This window comes from Scleropages formosus, chromosome 19 (assembly GCF_900964775.1).
Source record: "Scleropages formosus chromosome 19, fSclFor1.1, whole genome shotgun sequence".
In the NCBI taxonomy this organism is placed as follows: Eukaryota; Metazoa; Chordata; class Actinopteri; order Osteoglossiformes; family Osteoglossidae; genus Scleropages; species Scleropages formosus.
In genome coordinates, this window is record NC_041824.1 from 18,367,200 (window position 1) to 18,390,883 (window position 23,684).

The 23,684-nt window shown below is 47.9% G+C and overlaps 1 protein-coding gene across 5 annotated transcripts in view; it reads right to left on the minus strand.

Annotated features, from left to right (window-relative positions):
• Positions 1-2,972: 2,972 nt before the first annotated feature.
• The window catches only part of anks1aa (ankyrin repeat and sterile alpha motif domain containing 1Aa), a 90,870-nt gene continuing 70,158 nt past the window's right edge, over positions 2,973-23,684 (minus strand). For 3 of the 5 annotated variants that reach the window (XM_029246404.1, XM_029246402.1, XM_029246401.1), the window contains 10 exons: positions 19,457-19,555; positions 19,199-19,345; positions 18,833-18,940; positions 18,091-18,258; positions 17,839-17,976; positions 17,635-17,706; positions 16,480-16,566; positions 15,951-16,088; positions 11,815-11,997; positions 7,348-7,880 (listed from right to left, as the gene is read on the minus strand). In XM_029246404.1, coding sequence (XP_029102237.1) covers positions 7,764-7,880; positions 11,815-11,997; positions 15,951-16,088; positions 16,480-16,566; positions 17,635-17,706; positions 17,839-17,976; positions 18,091-18,258; positions 18,833-18,940; positions 19,199-19,345; positions 19,457-19,555 — 1,257 coding nt within the window. In that variant the 3' untranslated portion in view covers positions 7,348-7,763. Of the gene's footprint in view, positions 4,967-7,347; positions 7,881-10,208; positions 10,308-11,814; positions 11,998-15,950; positions 16,089-16,479; positions 16,567-17,634; positions 17,707-17,838; positions 17,977-18,090; positions 18,259-18,832; positions 18,941-19,198; positions 19,346-19,456; positions 19,556-23,684 lie in introns of those variants that run through there. The other 2 variants (XM_029246400.1, XM_029246403.1) reach the window with 2 other exon arrangements.

Below are 23,684 nucleotides of genomic sequence, written 5' to 3' on the forward strand. Positions count from 1 at the left end.
CACTTTTCTGGCCCACAGTTAAGACCATTTATTGTTAATTAGTCAGCATTTTTAATTTACCCAGCGTGCAACATTTGATCTGCACGATAAACTGAGATTGCATTTGAAAACTGCATCAAGCAGCTGTGTGAGAGAATGTGGCACCACTGCATTGTGGGAACTGTGTACCAACGCTCTCAGCTGCGTTCCGGTACTCTTCAGTCACCTACATACTCATGTTTGTGTTTTCACTTTTTAATTATTCAGTTCTTTAAATGTGACACACGGCCTTTGTCTGCCTCAGGGACAGTCCACGCACACATCATGGTGAGTTTATTATTTTTTAACATCCATTTTACATGATGAATTTCATCTGATGTGTCACTTTTTTTTTTTCCTTACAATACTGAGCATCACTTAGGGTGATTTTGGGACAGGCTTGAAACTAACTGGAGCCTTTCAGATTTTGTTTCCCCCCCCCCCCCCAGGAATGGTTGAATAAATGTCCTTGTCTGGTTTCTCGGCGACACCTCATCTATTTTCCTGTAGGGGGCACTGCTGCACTTTATGGATCAGTTGAAGGACGTTACACATAAGATACATAACCTCCACTTACGGGGCTCATCAAAACCTTTGAATCATTTTGGAAGGAAGCACTACATAGCGCTACAGCAGTGGTGGGAGTGGGACTTGATCCAACAGTCTTCAGGTTACAAATTGCTGTCTTTCACATTAATTCGGTTGGCAGACACATTTCTCCATAACAGGCAATTATCATTAGCTAGTATTAATCTCACACCTTTGTCCAAGGTGACTTAGTATTAGGTACACTGCACTAAACTCCCTACAGTCATTCATTCATCTATATGGCAGAGCAGTGTAACACACACACACATTGGTACTACAGGAAATTCAGAGTCAGAGTCACCGATTCATCTGGAACACCAGACTTCGAACCGCAGGAGGAAGCTGGAACCCCCATAGAGGAAGAGCCCCCACACAAAGCTGGATATAAACCCACATCCCACTGTGCCCCTGTGCTGCCCTTGACTGCTTTGTTCTAAGATTCTGGAGATTTGGGGGGGGCTCAGCATGGAGTGATTCCAGTGCTGCCGACATGTGGATGGTGGAGATACAAGGACTTACCCAAGACGCTGAAAGTGCACCACGCTGCAGATGAGGGAACAAAGGACAGTGATAAAGCCAATATGGTGTGTTTCATAAGAAGCGCCGGTGTGTACAAAACCATCACTGCTGGTCAGTCACAGGCTCCCTGTTTAAGGTCCTGTACAGCGACAGCATGGGGACTTGGGCGCCCAGCAGAGCTCTGGGTAATTGCCCTGAAATGGTACCAGGGTGCGGAGAAAACACAGGAGCCACAGAGCAGAGTGGATAGTTCATCACTGTCAGATAACGATCAATAGTAACCCCTAACCCCCCCCCAGCCTGACCTTGTGTGTCAGCAAAAAAAAAAAAAAATTCCATAATGAAAAATGTGAAACACACAAAGGCTCCCTTTTCGCGGTGCAACTTTACATTTCAATTTACAGCGCAGAGAAATTGAGGCAGCCTACAGGTATAGTAAATTACAATGTTTTCAAAACTTTACTGCAGGAATATACTCAATTCGTCATTCTGCTCACATTTACATTTATTCATTTAGCTGAAGCTTTTCTCCAAAGCAGCCTACACTTAAGATACTTCCAATTATTTATCCATTTATAGAGCTGGGTAATTTTTACTGGAACAATTCAGGGTAAGTACCTTGTTCAAGGGTACTGCAACGGGAGATGGGATTCGAACCTGTGACCTTTGACCCCAAAGGCAGTGGGGCTATAACCACTACACTACCAGCTCTTAAACCAACTTCCCAGGTCCAGCAGTCATACTAGAGACCCTTCCTTTATGGTGAGTGTAAAACGGATGACATCGATAGGATTCACCTCGCGAAATCTGGCCAGGAAAACGGCATTACCACAATGAGTGGCAGTGAACCAATCACAGCACATCACATTACAAAAAACAAACTCTAATGACTCCAAAGCTAGAAATCCTACTTTTTGACATCCTTCTTTCTTTTTGTTTTACAACATAAGGTTTTCTTCTGACTTGGAGCCAACGTACAGGCATTACACGTCTTTCAACCTATTGATAGGAAACAGGCAAAAAAGCAGCCCTTACCCTAAACAAACAAAGAAGAAAAGGGGAAGTTTAAGATGTTTGCCACCCAGAGAAAAGTCACATCAACAAATGAAATTAATTTCAACAAGCTGCTTAATTTCCCTCCACTGACAAGAAAATTTATTGAAGGTCTTCGCACAAATGATGAAAGTAACAAGAGAAGCACAGAGAGCTGAATGTCTTTTTCTAATGAATTCTGTTAGCCTGAAGGAATCACTTCAAGGGACCTAGTATATATTATTAAATGTCTCATGTATGATATATAACTGATACATTAATAATTTTTTCCCTGAAACTACAGAATATTCTTCAATAAGGCTAACTATTATGCTCAAGCTACGAAAGATGCTCTGCTTTAAAGTCCCACATTGTTAAAACCTCACCAAAACTGGTTCAGGACCAACAAACCAAGTGCTGACAATAACGTCACCTTACACCATTCCGGGGTCACGCTCCTAAAAAGCAAAACGCCTGTCTGATACTTGTGATGCTCGGGGAAAAGAACAGGGTAAGCCAAGAGCTGCCAAAAGAGGCGACATGGAGCCCGTTGCCATGGTTACGGGATGTGTACACAGTCTTTGTGCATCAGGCGTTTCCCCATCTCATTTCTCCACGGCGTAAAAGCTCTCCGGCGGTTCGGCTGACCTGGTGGCGGAGCACGAGAACATAAAGTAAAGGGAGAAGCATATTACAAATGACAAGAGAGGGATAGCTTTGCTCGTTTTCTTCATTTATTAGTCGTACAATTATGAAAAATAATAATAATAAAAAACAAAGACTGGAAGCCCAGGATTATTTACAATCGTTTCCTGTTTTCGTAGCGAGGTCCATCGGAGTTCGTTCCCTCGGTCTGATTTTAAGGGCCTCCCGCAAAGACACAGCAGAAACCGGTACCATGATATGCAGAGCCTGCACAGCACTTTACCCTCTCTTGTTCCAGCAAAACAAAAAAATAAAATAAACATTACATACATATACATATTTATATTTATAAAAGCAGAATCATTCAAGTATCAAAATACAGACCACTAGGGATTATTACTTTACAGTCCATTATTATCAATGCTGTCACTATATTCATTGACAATGTTACCGATTAGTTCCTGCTGTACTACCCCGTCACAATTAGCATTAGAATGTGCAAATGCTGGGACCAGACCAGGCCAGGCCAGGCCAGCCTCTCTGAGCACCAGTGCCAACCCGACGGACCCAAAGGACAGGTGCCGACGGACGAGAGGGGTAGAGGGGTTGGTGTGACGCGGCCGTCGGGAAAGCCCGTCCACGGCTCGCGCCGACGGCTCGAGTTTGGCACGTGGATGAAACGGGGTGGGATTCAAACCGCGGACGGGAGGCAGTCGATGGCACTTCCTGCGTATCGCTTCCGTGTCGGCCGCCCCCGAGCAGCCTGGCCTGGCGCCGGCATCATTACAGCCAAAATGTACAAAACCCAGAACGGCACATTTCATTAAATGCTGCGCTCTGTCGCTCCCCCTCCCCCCGAAAACAAAAACGAAATCCTCCTCCCCTGTAGTGTCAAAATAGCTTGCTGAGATTTACGAAAAAAAATATACATATACGGGGGGGGACCCTCAAAATAAGTAGTTCTTGATCAGACGTACACTATAGTGAAGAAGTACCCAAGACCAAGGGACTCAAAGCAAAGTCAGAGGTTACATGTAAACGTACCGTACTTTCCACTGATTGCTGTAGACTTGCGGTGAACAGTACCCTACAGTACAAAGCTGCACTATCATTACAACTACTTAGGCTCAAATGCAACTTTGTTTATTTTATGATCATTACTTATTATTATTATTATTATTATTATTATTATTATTATATTTCCTGCTGCACTAAAGATGCTTTTCCCTTCCAAGAACCAGCAGTCTTGTGTGACGCTCAACTGGGGAAAATGTCATGGGTACGAAGAGCCCTATATTCAGTGCATCCGCACGTAAACATTTGCTCCGAAGTGCTCCTGATGACCGTCCGGAAAACATCATTCCCAGGAGGCAGCGATTTGGTACAACAATTTGTCCCAAAGAAATTACAAAAAAATAAAAATAAAAATCTTATGGAATGGTCAAATAAAGCAGGTCAGTAAACAAAAGACACACAAGAAAAGACAGGAAAAGCAACAGCTTCAGCTGCTGGACAGTCCAGTTTACAATAGTGTATGTTTGTGTGGCAAATATAACAGTGTAATTGGTGATAGAGAGAAAAAGAACTAAGAAACAACGATTTCACATTGACAGAAACGCCCCTAAGCGGTCCGGCTGACACGAGATGCCCTGTGACCCTTGACCTCCCCCGGCACCACCGCGATCGAGCGCCCCTCTCTGTACCCAGCGTTTTACAGGACATAAAGACATAGCAATACCCTGTGAAACGCTTAGAGATGAAGTACCAGAGGGGCAAACCAGGGGTCGGGGGCGTTTGCGAACCGACAGGGGCGGCCCTTTGCCCAGCCTGAGAGTCCAGTTCTAACAGCAGTATCAAAAAGCACACAATGGGTCCAGTGGGGCCCACTACTGTCTCAGTGAGGAATGAGGAATGAACGCCCCCCCGGGGGGTCTCTGCGTCTTTCTCAGTGGGGAGGTGCGTGCGAGGGATCCTCCTCGGACGTTCTCTTGGTGACGCGTGAGATCAGGGGCCCGGGTGGCGGCGGCGGAGGCGGCGGGTGAGGAGTGATTTCGGGCGGGAGGGGCCGGAGGGGTGTAGAGGTGCGAGCCCCACCCCCCTTCCCCAAAACTCAGTTTGGAAAACACCCCTCACGGCTTGGTGTCCGCTTGAACGCAGGATTCAGCTACGCAGAGGAAAACACAGATGCCCCGAGAACATTAAAGAGCGAACGGCACAGACGCGCTTCAGTGTCGCCAGACGGAACGACGACTCATCGGGTGCAGCTCGATACTTCACCTGGTCGAACTGAACAACAGTCTGACATATTGCTCAACCAACTGATGATCAACCTCGGTGCGGTTTAAAAAATAAAATAAAAAAAAAAAATTACCGTAGAATCAAACGTGGCTTAAGCGAACGGAACCCACACACACAGACACACACGCAGAGCAGGTACAGTGGAAAATACAAACGCTGACAGAATCTGCACAAGAATAAATTTTTTTTTTTTTTTTTTTTTTTAAAACAAACAGTTATAACAGTCTCTCAAACGTCCCTCGCTTTTGGACGCAAGCAACGCAGAAGCGAACGAGCCGCCGGCTGTTCGGCGGAAGCAGAAGCCGTACGGCAGGGTGACGGAAGGTGGAGGGCAGAAGAGGCAATAAAGGAGGTGGATGTGATGGAAGGGAATAGAAAAGAATTTAAAAACATTAAAAAAAAAAAAACCAACACGGCCGAGTACAAAAGAGTCCAAACGATGTCCTGTTCCACAACGGACGGTCAATCCGCAGCAGGTATCTGGTCCTTGCTCTGAGAGCTGCCCTCGGCTGCCCTGCCGAGACGCTCGTAAAAGCACGAGAGCGGAAGAAGTTCGTTACGGCCACTCGGGAATAAGAGGTCTCGCCCTTAACTGTCGCTGACGGCGCGCGGGATCAACACAGTAAGAATGAACAAGTACCAGGGTGAGATTCTGATCTGTCGCAAACGGCTCGCTACAAGAACACGGGGAACGGTCACGAACGGTCTTCTTCGCAGCACGTGACATAACACTGGATAGGACCACTTGGGAAGGGAGTATGAGCACGAAAAGGACCGCGGGTCCTACGACCGATGCAGCGCAATGACTGACAGGTTCAGTCAAACCCCGAGCGAAGAGGCACAGGGAAGGCGAGTCGGTCTGCGAGTCGCCACGCAGAGGACCGCGTTTGCCGTTACGGTCGCCCTCGCGTTGTCTAATTAAAGCTTCCGGCCTGGGCGAATGTGACCGATGCCTTCTGACCGCTCGGAGCAGACCGCTCGGTTGTTAACGCGCCGTTTCGACGTGCGTCGTTATCGCTCGACACCGGAGCGGTCGCTATCAGGAGAAACGCACGGGTTTGAGGTGCAGGGTTGTCCTTCCCGGGTTGAGAGTCTCCGTTTGCTCACACTCACACTCCGAAGCAAGGCCAGCAGCCTTTTTCCGAGAGCTTCCCAACGCGGTGTGCTTTGGACGGTTTGGGGGGGTCAAAGCGTAGAGGGGTGGGGGGGGGGGGTGTTTTCCTGTTAACCACAGTCCCACAGCGTCAGTTGTTCAGAGGACGACTCAGATTCGGTGACCGTGCAAATTACGACTTTCTGCTCCATGGCATTATGTCCGTAGTGCTCGAGCCCCAACGATGCTACATTAGTACTTCACGGGAGAAACCAAACTCTGATCACAGTGGTACATAATGGCCTCGCTCACATGAAGGGCTTCACAGCAGGAACAAGGGAAAAAAAAAAAAATACATAGTCGAAGAAATGGCAAAGGTCTCCCTCGTGGCCTTAAAGTGGATGCACCATGCAGTAGGGAAACCCCACTCAACTCCTAGGGCAAGATCTGGCAGTGTCCTCTGCTGTGGAGTGCATAGAACAACAGGGCGGGACGTGGGACACCTGCAAACGCTGTCCGGTACTTCGGTGAAAACGACTCCAGTACGGGGAGGAAAAACCAGTATGGTTTATCAAATTTAAAAAGAAAAAGAAAAAAAAAAAAGAGGCTGAAATGACTTCTGCAAAACGTCCAGCTGGGGAGCTTCCTCAGCTTTGCTGCGTCGAGACACGTCTGCGTGTGTTTGCGTGTGTCTGCGTGCGAAAGAAAGAGATGCGTCTCGAGCTCCCGACCCGGGAACAAGCAAAGGGCTCGAGGGGTTCTCCGGACGACCTCAGCGTGCTCTACGCCTGGCGGGACAGGAAGAGCACCGAAAGGAAAACAGAGACCGGATCACTGGAAAGGAGTGACAGAGAAAGGACAGGGAGGCAACGACGAGGGGGAAGGCGGGAGACGGCGAGATGCTCCCCGGACAGGGTACGAGACACGTGGACGTGCGCAAGGCTTTGCCGTGTGGGTGTCGCGGCTGAACGAGGACGCCACCGTGTGCTACTCGTGCCTGTGTGTTGCAAGCGTAACTCTTGGTGGACAACCAGTAAAATACAGTAACGCTCCTTTAAAAATGTGTACATCCTAGAAAAAGGTTTCAGGCAACCTTCTAAAAAATAGAGACTATCGTTGTAGAATTATAAAAAAGGAGAAAAATGTGAAATTTGGAACTATAGCCCTGTTTGCAAATGGGGGGTTTCAGATGTTGGGGGTGGTCATTGCACACATATCTCTTCATAACCATGCCAATGTATGATCAGGGTTGACGGTAGGAGGGGCTTGAATGGGAAAAGAGCCGGTTAAGGCGGGAGGCGGGGGTGACAGGTTAGTCCACTGGGAGAGCTGGCAGCAGCAGGAGTGGCAGCAAGAGGAGAAAGGAGTGGTGCACGGAGGAGGAGGAGCGAGGACCCGTCACTCTGTGGGGCCGGTCAGGTAGGCGCAGTAGCACTGTGAGAGGAAAGGTGGTGGGGTGAGGTGGGCGGGGCATACGGATGGGGGAGGAGCCAGCCCAACGGGAGGCAGAGTCATAGTGAGAAGGCACGGAGCAGAAAAAGGGGGTCGGCGAAGGGTGGGAGTGGCCAGCTCAGAATATGGTGGTCTCGTACTTGGTGCTGATGCCGCGCTTGGAGTCCTTGGAGTCCACCAGCCACGTGGCGCTTCCTTGGGACTGGGCGTCCGCCTCCAGCTCCATGGTCTCCATCTACAGGAACAAGAACGCGTTGAGGATCAGGGGTCGCGTGCGCACACAGATCAGCTGGTTCCCCTTCATGTGCGCTGTCAGCGGGAGAGGTGGGGAAGAGGGAGACCATAACGGAGTTCGCTCCAGGAGGAGCTTCCTCCCACCCAGCAGCTCCCTGCTCTTCTTCTAAGCGCGGCACTCATTCTACCAAAGAAGGCAATCAGCGGTCAAACACCTGCAGAGGCTTTTTAACCAAAACGCCTCAGCTTTATGAGGCTATCAAGGTAAAGGGTGGCTATTTTGAGGAATTTCAGATTTAGAGACAATAGTCAATTTTGTAAAAGTCTTTATAAACTTCATGCAGTGTCAAACCCTTTCTTCAGCTTTAAATACCAGGGTCAACTGTAGTGTAGTGGTTAGCGCTACTGCCTTTGGACCCAAAGGTTGCAGGTTTGAGCCTCACCTTTGGCTGTAGTACCCTCGAGCAAGGTACTTACCCTCAATTGTTCTGGTAAAAATTACCCAGCTGTATAAAGGGGTAACCTCAACATTGTAAGTCGCTTTGGAGAAAAGCATCAGCTAAATGATTAGATGTAAAAAAAAAAAAAAAAACAGGGCTCTTGGGTGAAACCAAGCTGACAAGTAAGAGGTGGGCCTAGGGCAAAATGTAAAAATAAATAGCAAGCAAAAGGATGGTCAAAAGGAATAAATGGAGAAGAGACTATTTTCATTATGACACAATATATGAATATCTAGATGGAAATGAACTCCATTTCCCCAAGTTTGGGGCAGCATACGACAGCCGTTCTGTGCATTAATGTTTTGGATTTGAGGGATCCAGCTGTAATAGATGATGACCAACTACCACGATGGACAAGACGTTCCATGCTGAGCTGGGGATTCAAGATATCTAATAGCAATAATATCGTTGTTACTTGTTAACTGGCTTAGAATTGTTACTAAATCCAGAATGCCCAGGAGGGGTGGGCAACCACTGGCTCTTGGACCCCCAGAGGTTTTTTTTCTCCCTCAACCTTCAATTGGGAGTTTTTGTTCCTTTCCTCCGAGGCCAGTAGGCATACTTATATCTCTATAAAAGTGCTGGATTATGGTAGTCAGTCAGCTGTGTTTTTTGTTTCTTATATGATCTATTTGTGTTTTTTTTTTTTTTTTTTGCCTTATGCCTATATTAAAGTGCTCTATGTCACTGCGTGAGAAGAGCGCTCTATAAAAATTAATTGAATTAATACTCTTAAGCAAAGTGAAACTATGATTAAAATATTGAGCTTTACAACTAGATTAAGCTTGATTTGGAAAAGAGTGGTCTAAGCAAGGAAATAATACTATGTGAAAACTGCCCAGAGTTGACCTTTAAACTCACCTCTAACCCAAATGAATGTTAGAGGCTCATCTTGGAAAACCACACAACTGGCAAATACCTCCATAAGGACACAGTGGTCCCTTGAAATGTTCGGGTTCCTCAAGATACAAACATTATCCAATTCATCTATTTTTAACTGTATTTTCTTCACTGTTCTACCTCAAATCCGTCTGCTGTGAAAAGAAGGCCGCCTGCATTTCCGTGTCCAGCCACTAGCAGGTGCTAAAATGCACCCAAACAGAGTAGGAGGGAGTGAAATTCGGCAAACTTCCACAGTGTTTACAGCTCAAGTCCAGCGTTCCTGAGTGTTGGTCGTCTATAACAAGATGAGAAGTGCTACACAATTACGGGATGAACGTGTCCACAACTGACAGGGAACAGCAGCTTGTGGACACAAGATATTTTAAGTCATTGCCTCTAGCTATACCCAGTGCTTCCGGGTAGGGCTGTCGCTAGGTGGTGATTATTGTAGAAATCCACACCCGCAGAGTGCTTACAAAAATTCCAGTTAGCGATTACGTTATTTTATTTAATTTAATTCTTTCAGGGCATCTAAAATTCCTAGCTACGCCCCTGTTTCTGGGTTAAGCTCTGGACCACTGTTATTCAGACCTGGGAAAGACATTACTGGTTATGAATGGATGGAAGGAACATTAATTAATGTATTTATTATACCTTTATCTTGGGTTTTTAAACAATCTAAATGAATAAGTGGCAAGTGCATTAAGTAGCTTTTACTGACTCTAACACAGTGGTGAAATTGGCTTTGGAGTTCCAAATTAAGGAAAGACAGCCAAAGCAGGGTATTTACAGGCGGGCCACCGAGGGTATTGCATGTTTAATTTCCTCCTGAAGTTTCATTTCACACACAAGTATGAATTAGATCAGCTAAAGTGCTATGAAAAGGAGACAGGAGCGAAGGGGCTGTGGAGGAGGGTGAGTGAAGGAGGGACAGCAGAGAGCAGGACCTGGACTGCAGGACTGAGAGAGTGCAGCGGAAGGTAGGAAGGACGGTGGGTTGTACAGGTGTGACAGTGACAGCAGCGGCTTTCAGGCTGAGGAGGATCCTGGGAGACAGCGGGAGCAGGAACACAAGCACAGAAAGGTGTTAATGTCAAGCGGCAGGGATGCAAGCAGGGAGGAGATCAACCCACAAATGTGCGCTGGCTGCAGTTTTATGCTGCCCACTGCCCCCAAGGGAGCATCACCTGCCACCTGTACATGTGACGGGCGGATCAGCCAGGGTTTTGTCACCTTTACCTTCAGTCTCACACAATCCACTGCAGCCATTAGACCTTTTAAAACCTCATGAAATTATACCGTTCTCAAGGTTTCTGAGCACAGTATATCCTTGTGTGGCTGGACAGATGGGGAGGGGGGTTCAGCCATGCAAATGGCCCGTCATCCCAAAGTGTCATATTTGATTTTTTCTTTTTTTTCAAATAATTGAGGTGTAAGTAATTTGATACACCGTGTAAATAAAAATGTTTGGAACCAATCACAAAAAAACTGATCACGATGCGACGTCAGAAGGAGCAGCATTTACAGCACTTCCTTCCCAAGCCTCCATTTATTACTAAATTTTTTCTGTTAATGTAAAAAAAATGTATGTCTACGTAAAAATTTCATGCAAGTAAATCATATCAAATATTGGAATAAAGTGATTAACAATGGGTTACACCTCACCTTTTTTAATTCTGGAAAATATATATTGAAAAATAATATGTGACACACTGGAGTGCCTGGTCATTCCAATATGTGGTCGTGCACGGGAAAAAAAAACGGAATTTTAAACGCTTAACCATATTCCTTCAACTTTGGTCTAAGCAAAGTGTATCCCTGCGTCAGTCTGATGTTCATCCCTTTCTTGCACCGAGAGGGCTTAAGATAGCCAAACAGAGGAGCCCTGCAGCTGCAGGCTGCTGAGACACAGGACGTGGATTCTAACTGGGTGGGGTTGGGGTCTGTACTGGCCTCTGTGGGGCTCTGCACACCGCTGCAGACACAGAAACCCAGCGAGAGCGGGGTACGGCACAGAGGTACTGTAGGGGGTGCAGTAGGAAGCACAGGCAGCGTAACGGTGGAACGGCGGACCATCTGTATGACACAGCCCCCCCACCACCCCCGTATCTACTTCCCACCAGTCCAAATGGAAGAAGAATCCTTACGCACTCAGGAAATGCAGTCCTGCTGCAAATGTGAAGCTCCAATAAAAGAAGTGAACAAGCATTCAGGCTGACTACGTGACCCCCCCCCCCCCCAGGGAAAAATCTGGACATGGGGGAACATATGTGGGAATTTGCTGCAGGATGCCATGTTCCAGAGCAAATTATAGTCTCAATCAATTGTGTTGCCCTCCTTCGGGGGGGCATTTTCACAATGCGCTTGTGTCATGCGGAAGAGAGGGAGATGTTAATAAAGTCAAAGTCCCGCCTGAATCCCTGTGGAAAGTGACGCTACTTGACCCCGTCACCGTTATAGGTATTATTTCACTACGTGGCTGCTCTAGAGCGGTCTAGTTATGATGCGCACGTCCGGACACACAGTGCTGTAAAGGCAGCAATGTCTACTCACTGCGGACTTGCGCACGCTGCCCCGGGGTTTGGGCACTGGTCGGCTAGACTTGGTCTCGACGACCTCTGACCCAGCTCCTGCCGGGAGACCATGGTGGTGCTTGTTCCTTTGGGCCTGGAGTGCCAGCTGGTAGGCGACCTCAAACGCCTGTCCCAGGGTCAGGATGATCTCATAGGTTAGATTCTGCAGGAGAGGAGGGGAGGTGGAAAAGGCTGACTCTTAACTTACATTTACATTTATTCATTTAGCTGACGCTTTTCTCCAAAGCAACTTAAGATGTTAAGGTACTTTACCCAGTTGTAGAGCTGGAAATTTTTACTGGAGCAATTTAAGGTAAGTACCTTGCTGAAGGGTACTACACCCAGAGGCGAGATTCAAACCTGGACCCTTTAGGTAATGTAAAAAGAGTGCAGTAAATTACAGCAGTAATGACTCTTGTAAGCTGCTGCAAATGTTTCGGTCATGAATTCAAACTGCAATGTACACACACGGTGCGAAACCGCTTGTCCCGACCGGGGCCGCGGTGAGCCGGAGCCTAACCCAGCAACGCAGGGCGTGAGGCTGGAGGGAGAGGGGACACACCCAGGACGGGACGCCAGTCCGTCGCAAGGCACCCCAGACTCGAACCCCACCACCCACCAGAGAGCAGGCACAGGCTAAACCCGCTGCACCGCCGTGCCCCCTGCGAAATGTACACACACATCTTTATTTGTGCAATAAACAGCTGCATATAATCTTTATTGCCCGTCACAATACATTTGGTCTTCCCTCCTTTTCTGGATTTACTGTGAACATTATCGGCTTAAAAGTCATTTATCGTAGGGATTATTTCTCCCCCTGCTTATTCACTACCAGTTTATTCTGGCCAGAGCAAAACAGTTTACAGTGCTTCTTATAGAAACCAAAACCAAAGAAGCATGAGCACAAATTTAGCAACCAATGAAAAGGAAATGAGTGTGCGCAATTGCACAGACAGGACTTTGCTCCGGGGGGGCAAAACCGTTCAAGGGTGACCTCAACTAATTTCAGATAGGAACTGTACACAGACTGAACACAAACCGTTCTATTAATATGCGCTTGTACTGTGCGGTAAAAATAAACAAACAAGACAGACCTGGATGTTGCATACAACATGGATAAAAATCCTGAGTACACCCAGGCAATACGTATGCAGGATGAACCGGACAAGAGAGAAAAGCAAAGCAACCCCCAAGTGTCCAGCGTCTCTGGGAACTGCAGCAGAAGAGCCGGGAGGACGTGATGCTTCATTCCCTGATCAAACTTGTCAACCAAATGCCACGTTTACGTTTATTCATTCAGCAGACCCTTTTCCCCAAAGCGACTCCGAATTAACATTATGTAGTGTTATCAGCCAATACACCTTTTTCAGCAAGGTGACTTACACTGCTAGATACACACTGGGACAGTCATCCATACATCAGTGGAACACACTCTCTCTCTGTCACTCACACACTATGGGTGAACCTGGACAGCATGTCTTTGGACTGTGGGAGGAAACCAGAGCACCCGGAGGAAACTCACGCAGACGCAGGGAGAACATGCAAACTCCACACAGAGTGAGCGGGGATCGAACCCACATCCTGTCCTACCACCCAGCCGCTGTGAGACAGCAGCATTACTCATAAAAACAAACTGGTTGCCAACATATCCACTCCAATTTTTGACCAACATGGTATAAAGTACTGATCCTTGTTTATACACTGACAACTTGTTAAATCAGAATAAGATGCGTCTCATGTCTACAAGTGAGGTATTACTAAGACGGCCCACACTGAGCGCAGGAGCTTAAAGAGAACAATCGGGCAAAACCCAACAGAAATGCAGAGAAATCCCTAAAGAGCCAAAACAGCCGTACATCTTGATGAATATGCTGGCTTCAAAGCACATAATATTGATGTTAAAAAAAGGGGGGGGAAAAAGGGACCTCCTGCAACAGGAACACCAATTAGCCATTAGTGCTGTCAGTTGAGTAAGACGTGGTCCCACATCACAGGTCTTGCCAGTGTGCCTCCTGCACCTTCACCCCAAGTGGAGATCCCAGCAGTGCGGAAGAGCTGACGTCAGGAACCGCACCCCCCGCGGCTGACAGTCCATCGTGAGAAAGACCTGCAACTGCAGTGAAGGCCCCAGACCTTGGGAAGAGAAGAAGGGGCCAGAAGAAACAAAGCAAACTCCAAAGAAAAACCACTGAGGTCATTCCCTCACCAGTCTGACCTCAAAAAAGCAAAATAAGGAACAGGAAATGTGTCACAGGCTCCGAAGTGGTCACCGACAGGCCGTAGCCCCTGCCCGAACCCAGCACCTTGCTGACGCAGTGGAACGCAGCTCTGAAAAGTGAGCCTTGTGTGGCTATCAATCCGCTTTAAGGTAGTAACCTAATGTGTCTAATTACACGCAGTCTGAGTCCTTACGGTGTGGTCCTGATGCCCCGCACCATGACACTGGCACCCTCCAACAGGATCACCCCACAAACTTGATGCAATGGAAGAAGTCTGGGGATATTTAGCTGCACAGCAGCACAAAACTGTCTTCACGCGGGCCTCGGGATGTCGGGACAGACGAGGCGGACTCGAAATAGAAACGATGTCACGCGGGGCTGAAATGGGACCCCCAAGCGAGTTAAACACCACAGACAGACGCTGCCCGTCAGTCAGCGGTGCGGCTTTGCGCATCTGACATCTCAGATTTTGTTTGCTGTTGCGACCGCGGTGCACTGCATGACCCTCTGCTCTCTTTGACAGCAGTGCAAATATAAATAACAAAAAAACATCGCTTCGCATGAATCTGTCACAGGCCACGTCATAAATCCGAGAGGTCAGAATGGTATTTTAGTACTTTAAATAAATACACAGACATGCAAGAACACACACGGCAAAGACTTTTTGTCTGCAAATCCTGACCACGACATTACCGAAAAATATAAAGACTTGCACATCTCTGGAAAATTAATAAAAGGACTTATTCTGGCAGGTGAAGAATGGCTGAAATGACTCAGTTGGGAAATTAATAACAGGATGAAAAATGACACATTATCCATATCCCGGTTAAAATAAAATTTAAAAACATGCTTTTGATAAAGATACAGAATGTCTGTTGATTATTCTTATGAAAAGTCAGTTGGTGGCATAGTGGTCAGAGCCGCCACCTTTCACTCCAAGGACCCAGGTTAGAATCCTGCCTCTTGCCGTAGTACCCTTGATCGAGGTACCTACCCTGAGACAATACAGTAAAAATTGCTGGTTGTGTAAAATGTATAAATGAATGTAAGTTACTTAACATTGTTGCTTTGGAAAAAAAATCTCAGCTAACGCATAAATGTAAGGGAATTTATACTCTTACTTCGGTCCACACCAGAAGTTCCCTCCACAGAAGTTGACATTTGAGCTGCATCATGATTCCACAAGAATTACTTCATTTACCACCTACTATGCGTTTCACTCTTCGAAGCACATGGAGGGGAGGGGGTACACTTGTTCCATAATGAAACTGCTCTGCGTATCTTGCATATATACACATCCCTCACTTAATGACATGCAGTAAAATGAGAAGTTGCTATAACGGCTTGTGAGAATACATACCCTTCTACCTCACAGTGGGCTTACACATTCTGAATAACACCATTTTCGCCTGTTTTGGTGTCATTCAATGTCCATCGACGTGCTTTGGGTGATCATAACGCAGATGGAACAGACAGTAAACCCCACATGTGCAATCCTGCCCCAGGATACTGGTTCAGAGCAGTGAGTGAACACGACAACAACAAAGCAAGCATGAAATAAAAACTAAAGAGAACATTTTAAAAAATTTGTGAAAAAAAATTAACTTGTGCGCAGAACCTTAATTATGCTTAGTGCCCATGTGCTCTACATGGGGCCAAATTTAGATGCATTGTAACCAAACTGGCTAGGTCAAAGTGTAATAGATCCCCCCCCCACCGCTCAACCCAGATTGATCACTTACTGGAACCGTTACCGAATCAGTGGATCGGTTACTGGAACTGAGCAGGGGGCAGAGTAGTGGTGTTGGACTTCAGGGAAAAATGAGATCAAATTCCTTGCGCAGCAGGTGTACATGGGGTGTGTATTTGTGTGTGTACGTTCTGTGTAAACCCTCACCACGTCCACGGTGCTGAAGACATGGCAGTAATGGTGACTGGTCTGGAGGTCCTTGGTGATGTAGGCAAAGGTGCACAGGTCGTCCGGGTCCTGGGCAGCGCAGGAGATGTTCCGGATCTCGTGCTCCGCGATGATGTTCTGGATAGACAGGCGTGTCAGAAGGAAGGACCGTTTTTCACCACAGTAATTATCCAGTCGGCGTATCGTTGTACAACTTGCCGGACTGACGATGCAGGCATAGCGAGCCGGTTTGAAGGGTGGACTCATTGAGCCTCAGGGGAATTTAACATTCTGTTACTCGGACTGGTCGGGTACACGGTGGTAACCGCGGTGACCCTTAGCCGTCTGGATCCACTGAGCGTTACGTGCAAAAAACACAATCTTGCTGTAGAAAGCTTGGGACGAACAAGAGCGGCCCCACCCTCTCACACGAACTTGAGAAAACAAAAATTGTGCAAGGACATGGGGAGGGAAAAAGAAAAGCGCAATCCAGAAAATATCACCCATCACAGACGTGGCCTATACCCACCTTGTTGGCTGCATCAATGAACTTGACCCCTTTGTAGGTGATGGAAAGGATGATGGTAGGGACCTTCCTCATTTGCTCGGTGGACTTCTGAGGGACAAGAAAGTGGGGGACATCAGGCTGAAGCTGTTGCCCAAACAAAGCGACCAGCTGGACAAGCTGGGGTTCAGTGCTGCTTTCTGAAAATCAATCATTTCAAATCTTATAGCAATTTGAGGGTCTACAGGTATCTTATGCTGCCTTTTTTTTTTTTTTAACCTGTCTGTCACATTTACATGTACAATTGTACAGGGACAGCTGGTACTGTAGTGGTCAGAACTGCTGTATTTGGAACCAAAGGTTGCCGGTTCAATTCCCACCTCCAGCTGTGATACCTTTGAGAAAGGTACTTACCTTAAATTGCTCCAGTAAAATTTACCCAGCTCTGTAAATGGGTAAATAACTAAGCATCTGAACATTGTAAGCTGCTTTGGAGAAAAGCATCAGCTAAATGAATAAATGTAAAATCCAACAGTACACCTCCTTACACAAAGGCATTAGCTAAATAATAGCCGGAATAATAAGGATAAAAATAATAAAAGGGAAGACGACTTACACTGATTATTTACGTCAGCAAATAGACAAACAGTAAATTAGAGGTAAACACCTTAACTATGAGACAGTAAAATGGGTAAAGAAACCAAAACTCCCTCCCTATTTCATTCAGTAGTTTACCAAATACCACCATTTACACAAAGTGTATTTTATTAGGGGAGCACAGCGGCACAACGGGTTTGGCCCGGACCTGCTCTCCGGTGGGTCTGGGGCTCGAGTCCCGCTTGGGGTGCCTTGTGATGGACTGGCGTCCTGTCCAGTGTGTGTCCCCTCCCCCTCCGGCCTTGCGCCCTGTGTTGCCGGGTTAGGCTCCAGCTTGCCACGACCCCGCTCGGGACGAGCGGCTTCAGACAACGTGTGTGTGTGTGTGTGTATTTTTCTTATAACTATTACTGTTGTTATATACCTTAGCTGACACATTTATCAAAAGAAGCAAACAAAACAGCGTAGTGCCAGTGTGGTACACTCTATTCTACAATCACTGGCTGATATTTTGCAGGTTAAAAGTGGTGAAATACAGAGTGTGGAGACTGGAGAAAAAAGGAAAAACAACCGTTAGCTTACCCTCATTTTTGCACAGGCATCCTGGGTAGACTCTGTGCCTCTGAGGTCCTTGATGAGCATCGAACCCAGGTACTGGAAGAAAAACATAACAGACACAAAGAGATACACACGCCATCAGGGTGAGAGAAACACGATATGCTCACGTGGCTTAAACCATGACGGAGGCATGTGCCGCATGCCAGGCCGGTTGAGGGCAGCGCTCACATTGGCCTCGTAGCCACAGGACTCGAAGATGAGTTTCTCTGGCTGGTGGTGCCAGTTCTGCACAGGGGCGTAAGGTGCGGCCAGGCTGGGCGGCCGCAGCGTCAGGCGGGGCTCCTGGTGTCGCTCCTCCTGTTTGTCCTGCGAGGAGAAGCGCAAAGGCGGCAGCTTAGCTGGGAGGGGACGTTTGCAGCCGGGACGAGGGAGGGGCTCCTAAAGACTGCGGGAACATGTTGTGCGGTGACGGCGACTCACATGGGGGCGTTGCCGCTCGCTCCGGGATCGATGGCACACATCATACTCGGGCTCTGCGGCCCTCCTCCTCGCGGAATCTCCCAGCGGCAGCAGCGGGTCGAGGGAGCGGCCCGTGTACGAGTCCATTTGGCTGAGAGGGGAGGATGTCTGGGAAACCAGTTCCTGACACTGGGGGCGCAATCGGGGCCCATTAACACCCACCGTCATGTGAGAACAGTACACAGTGTAACACCTGCTATTATGTGGTTCAGAGTTTTACTACCAGCCATAATGTCTTCGCACAAATTACTACTACTAGACCCCAAATATTACAAATCATTTTGGGCTGCAATTTTAGTCACATAATTTTAGTACAGCAACAGCTGGGACTGAACTGCTTGTCCCATATGGGGTCGCGGGGAGCCGGAGCCCAACCCGGCAACACAGGGCGTAAGGCTGGAGGGGGAGGGGACACACCCAGGACGGGACGCCATTCCGTCGCAAGGCACCCCAAGTGGGATTCGAACCGCAGACCCACTGGAGGGCAGGACCCGGTCCAACCAACTGCGCCACCGCACCTCCTTTCAGCTGGGACTGTTTCAAGACTAATATATAAATACTTTAACCACCTGCACTGGCAAAGAGGCCTGACACAGAAGGTGTGTTGCAGCCTAGTCAGTGAGCCATTCCTGTCCGGTCTGCAGGGATTACATTACGCATTACGCTGCATTACGCTATAGCGCTCAGGTGCGTGGACACGGACCCGGATCTGCGAGAGGCGAGGGGGCTTGACGGGGGGTTCCTCGTACGGTCGCTCCGCCAGGGATGCAATAATCCTCTTCCTGTGTCCCAGGAGGGTGATCTTCAGCACCTGTGGTAAGGGCAGGACATGTGGTTTCGTTCATATAGCAGCTCAGGAACACCGCGGTGCCGTCGCCTGGGCCTCGCTGCCGGAATCCACTTTGGTTCTGTACGCCTACTAATGCATGGATGAAAAGCTGCTTCTTTTAAACCTTTTTACATTTTTAAAATGTTTGAATTTTTTAAAAAGTGAGCGAGGGACCACGCTGGAAGGGGAAGCCGCCTATAGGATGCGTTTCGTGCGCCGCTGGCCCAGCGCGGCTCTTACGTTGACGATCTCCAGCTCCCACAGGTTCTTGACGCAGTCGAGGGAGCGGTAGCCGCTGGACAGGAAGTTGTGCAGGTACTCCTGCAGACCCAGTGAGTCCAGCCACGAGGAGAGCGAGCTGCTACCATCGCATCCCAGCGCCTTCACCTGCATCGGGAGAGGCGGAGTCACGCAACGAGCAGCCCCAGCCACGTCTCGGTACACTAGCGGTGAGGTCAATTCACACGCCTCGCTTTGCTTCTAGAAAGCGCTACATGCCTTGGGTAGGGAGCGTGAGGCCTGCAGGATCTTCCTCCGGTGTGCCGGGTCAGCGATTCCAATCTCGCGGAGATCCTGCTCCTCCATCACATTGCTGCCCTGTGGGTCAAAGAAGCACATGGGATGTTAGCCACCTAGAGCCCAAGTCCTGTGCTTCTTTTTCATAAGGTCATCCCAAACTGTCCAAGCACAGTCATGGTATTTCCCATGGCTTGTATTTCTATAACATCTCCCCATCCATGCGCTTACACACACTACACACAGCGACCCTTCCCTGCTCAGGAACCCCTGGGGAAAGTGGTTTCCACTCATTGTGACAAAAGCAGTCTTCCTCTGGTGTTATCGAGCACCCCCTCCTCGCCCCCACAACCAATGTCTTCGAGAGCGAGAACGGACAGATGATCGAAGGTTCGACCCCATTTCCGGAGGGGACGGAGAAACAGCTGACTGGTTGAAAGGCTGGTTATTGATATCCAGTGGCCACAGAGTGCAATGTTGGGGGTGGGGGGTTGCCATTGATCAGGCTCTCCAGCTACAGTCGAAATGCAGAACCAGACATGGCAATAAACCAGAGGAACGATTATGGAGGGAAGGTAATGTCTGCAGGACCATCTCTGGTCGGTATCTTTAGGAACAAGAAGTGCGCGGTGGTACACCAATAGCAGCTGTCAACATTCGAACCTTCAGCCTGCAGAAAGAAAGTGGCCTGAACACCACCCGCAGTCATCCTTAACACAATTAGTGAGGCTGAGAGTCAGAATTTATATTCACAGAAAATACTGTTTAAAACCTTTGAGCATAACTACAGAACACTGTAAATCGTTGTGATTTCAGCTTCAAACAGGAATGGTGTATATTCAGCTCAAAGTTTCATGGGACAAATCAATCACTGTCCCTTATTAGGATGGCTTTATGGCACATGAGGATGTGTGTCCCTGAGTATTTCACTGTTTGACTAGAGTGCTTACCTTATGTGTGATGTACATCACAATGTACGCATTGCCCTCGATTTTCCATAAATACGTACAAATCTAAATTACGTCACTTTGGACAAAGTCAGCAGCCGTGCAGCGGATGATAATTATTACCGCTGCTGTGCATGCAGTGACTTGGGCGTTTGTGGGGACAGCGCAATGCACCTTTCAGACAGGCGGCCGACGGCGATCATCTTTATGGTGTGGGAATGGTGATTGATGGGTGGGTCCCGCCCACAGCACCGCGCAGGACACACAATTTGCCAAGACACATGGGACGCCCTCCTCAGTCCCAATGCTGGAAGAGTCCAATTGCTCCGATCGGTGGACAACGGGCCTCCGACTTGAGCGTGCGGCCGCCGCGGGACTGAGGAGGAGAGACGTGGTACCTCGACTGCGCCAGTGCCGACTCGGCCGGGCTCAACATCAGAGTCCAGGCGCGGCTCCACAGAAAAGCTCCAGAGTCCAGCCTTCCAGCACAGTACTGGATAAGGGGGTGGGCAAGCCTGGGATAAATTCCAGAAGGGTCAAGACACCTTAATTCTCTAATGCATCACTGTGGGACCCTGGCTGAGCAGTCAGCTGTTAGGAGACCCTCCTGCTGTAGACGGCAAGAGGAAAAAATGAAGGACCTGAACACCAAAACACAGCCCCTCCCAGTCCAGCCAGCCTTCTTCGGCAAACCACACGAACGAAAGCACTCGACTTTTTTCACGACTCCCTACAGCGACGACTGGGGAGTAAACGGATCTACAAGAGCTTCGAGAGTTGACACATCCACCGATTTTCCAGGTTGTTACAATTCAAAAATGAAGACAGGCTTCTGAGGATGGAATTTATTAGCTCTTGCTAATAGGACAGAGAAGAGCGGTCAGCTTTTGTCGATGTTGCGGCAGTAGCATCAGCACGATTGAGACCCTCCGTGTGTCTGTCGAGGGGTAAATAATAGAGGCTTAACACAGGGAGTAGTAGGGGTTTAATGGGTGGGGTCAGATGATTGACATGTCTGGACCCCAGCCCTGCCAACAGGTGGCTCCATGTGCCAATGAGCAGGTGCCACGGTAACTTGAGCAAAATGGCATGAGCACAAGGCTCAGGAAACCAAAACCCATCTGTGCCCTGGGCTGCTGTCCGAGGCAAAAGGCCAACAAAGGGGGTGAGGCTGGGGGGGGTGAGGGATCCGCACCCCACCCCCACCATCAGCAGCACCGCTGCCTTTGTCTTCCCTCCTTTGTGTCTCCTCAGAGAAGGAAAATGAATTTTCAGGGTCTGGTGCGCCAACGACTGAATCCTAAATGTCTAAAATGAATAAATTGTTTTATTGCATCATGCAACAGTATTGATTACCTTTAAAAAGCCATAATTGTTACTAAGTTGCATCTCTAATAAACAGATGAATATAGGATACTTTTCTTGAAAGACACAGTAATTCTTGTAGAAATCCAAACAGAAATCGTAAAAATTGTCCAATCCTTCAAGTTGCACCAATCAACATAGCCCAATAATAGTAGTACAATAGTAGTAGTAATAAACATAATTATAATAATAATAATACCTTTCATTTTTTTTGATCTTCTCAACACTAGTAGCTGTCTGGTCAATATGCCAAACCACGACCTGTCACAATAAGCTTATTTAAGGTGACTGGGTTTTTTTTTTCTTCCCCTCAGGACGTATTGTATCAGCAACTCGCTATAAACATTCTTTACAAATTCTGCGTTAAAATAACGGTTCGATTTCATCGCGATAATTTCGGCTACGGCCCAGGTCAGCGTTACAGGCGATTCCGACCGGGAGAAAACGGTCTCAAGAAGCCGTCGCCGTCCGCAAAGTTCACTTTTCGGTTCCGATGCCTTGCGTTCACGCGACTGGCTTTGAAATTTCTCAAACACAGATGCACGTAATGCGTTTCAGTGTTAAATTCCTTAAGAAGTGAAACCGCTTCATGGGTATCAAACAAATGGAATTTTCAGTAAAGAAAACGGTCAGGACGTCCCACATTTGAAAGGGTGGACCTCGTGTTGCACACCCAAGGCTTGTTGTAGGTCAACGTCTAGACACTTTTTCCCATTTGTCCCAATTTCATTCATCAAGACAGACACCCTAACCCGTGGCAAGACGGCAAATTTAGCGTCTGCTGCAAAGTTGGCTCGTGCAGCGCTTACGGTCGGTCGCCTTCGGCACACGCAACCACAAGGGCTTTACGGTGCCTAACATCGCAGATGACAACAGCTCTCGTGAAAAACGAGCTGATGTCGTGAAGCTGCGCTACATCGCCACGATTGCCCCGCGCTCTTTCTTAATGTCAGCAGGGAGGGTAGTGATTACAGCTGTTTCTGGTTCAAATCCCACTCCTGCTGCAGTACCCTTGACAAGGTACTTACCCCTCAACCGATACAGTAAGAGTACCCTGCTGTGTAAATGGGTACGTAATTTTGAGCAAAGATTTTCTACGGTACTGTGCAAAAGTTTTAGGCTTTTGGGGAAAAAAAGCTGTAACGTGAGAGTGCTTCCAAAAATAATGCTCTTAATTAACTTCCTACAAAGCTTAGTAACCACCCATCGTCAACAACCACTTGGCACGGCGGGCTTGTCTGGGTCCCACTCTCTGGCGGGTCTAGGGCTCGAGTCCCGCTTGGGGTGCCTTGTGATGGACTGGTGTCCTGTCCTGGGTGTGTTCCCTCCCTCTCCAGCCTTACGCCCCGTGTTGTCAGGTTAGGCTCCGGTTCACCGCGACCCCACTTGGGACAAGTGGTTTCAGACTGTGTGTGTGTGTGTGTGTGTGTGTGTGTGTGTGTGTGTGTACTTTAACAACATACAAAACACTTACTGTAGCTTTTTGCAAAAGGAATGCTTGGAAATCTAAAATATGCTCTTTCCCATTTACTCTAATGCAGAAGACATTAAATAACCGTCTAAAACAAATATTTTTGTCAAACATCTAAGTGCTTAAGACTTTTGCACAGTACTGTATAAATAAAGATTAGTACTGATAATTAAGTCTGGGCGGCACAGTGGCACAGCGGCACAGCAAGTAGCACTGCTGTCTCATAGCACCTGGGTGGCGCGAATGGATGTGGGTTTGATCTCCACTCAGCCTATGTGGAGTTTGCATGTTCTCCCAGTGTCTGTGTGGGTTTCCTCTGGGTGCTCTGGTTTCCTCTCACAGTCCAAAGACATGCTGTTCAAGTAGATTGAGGACTCTAAAATCACCCATAGTATGTGAGTGTCACAGAGAGAGTGTGTTCCACTGA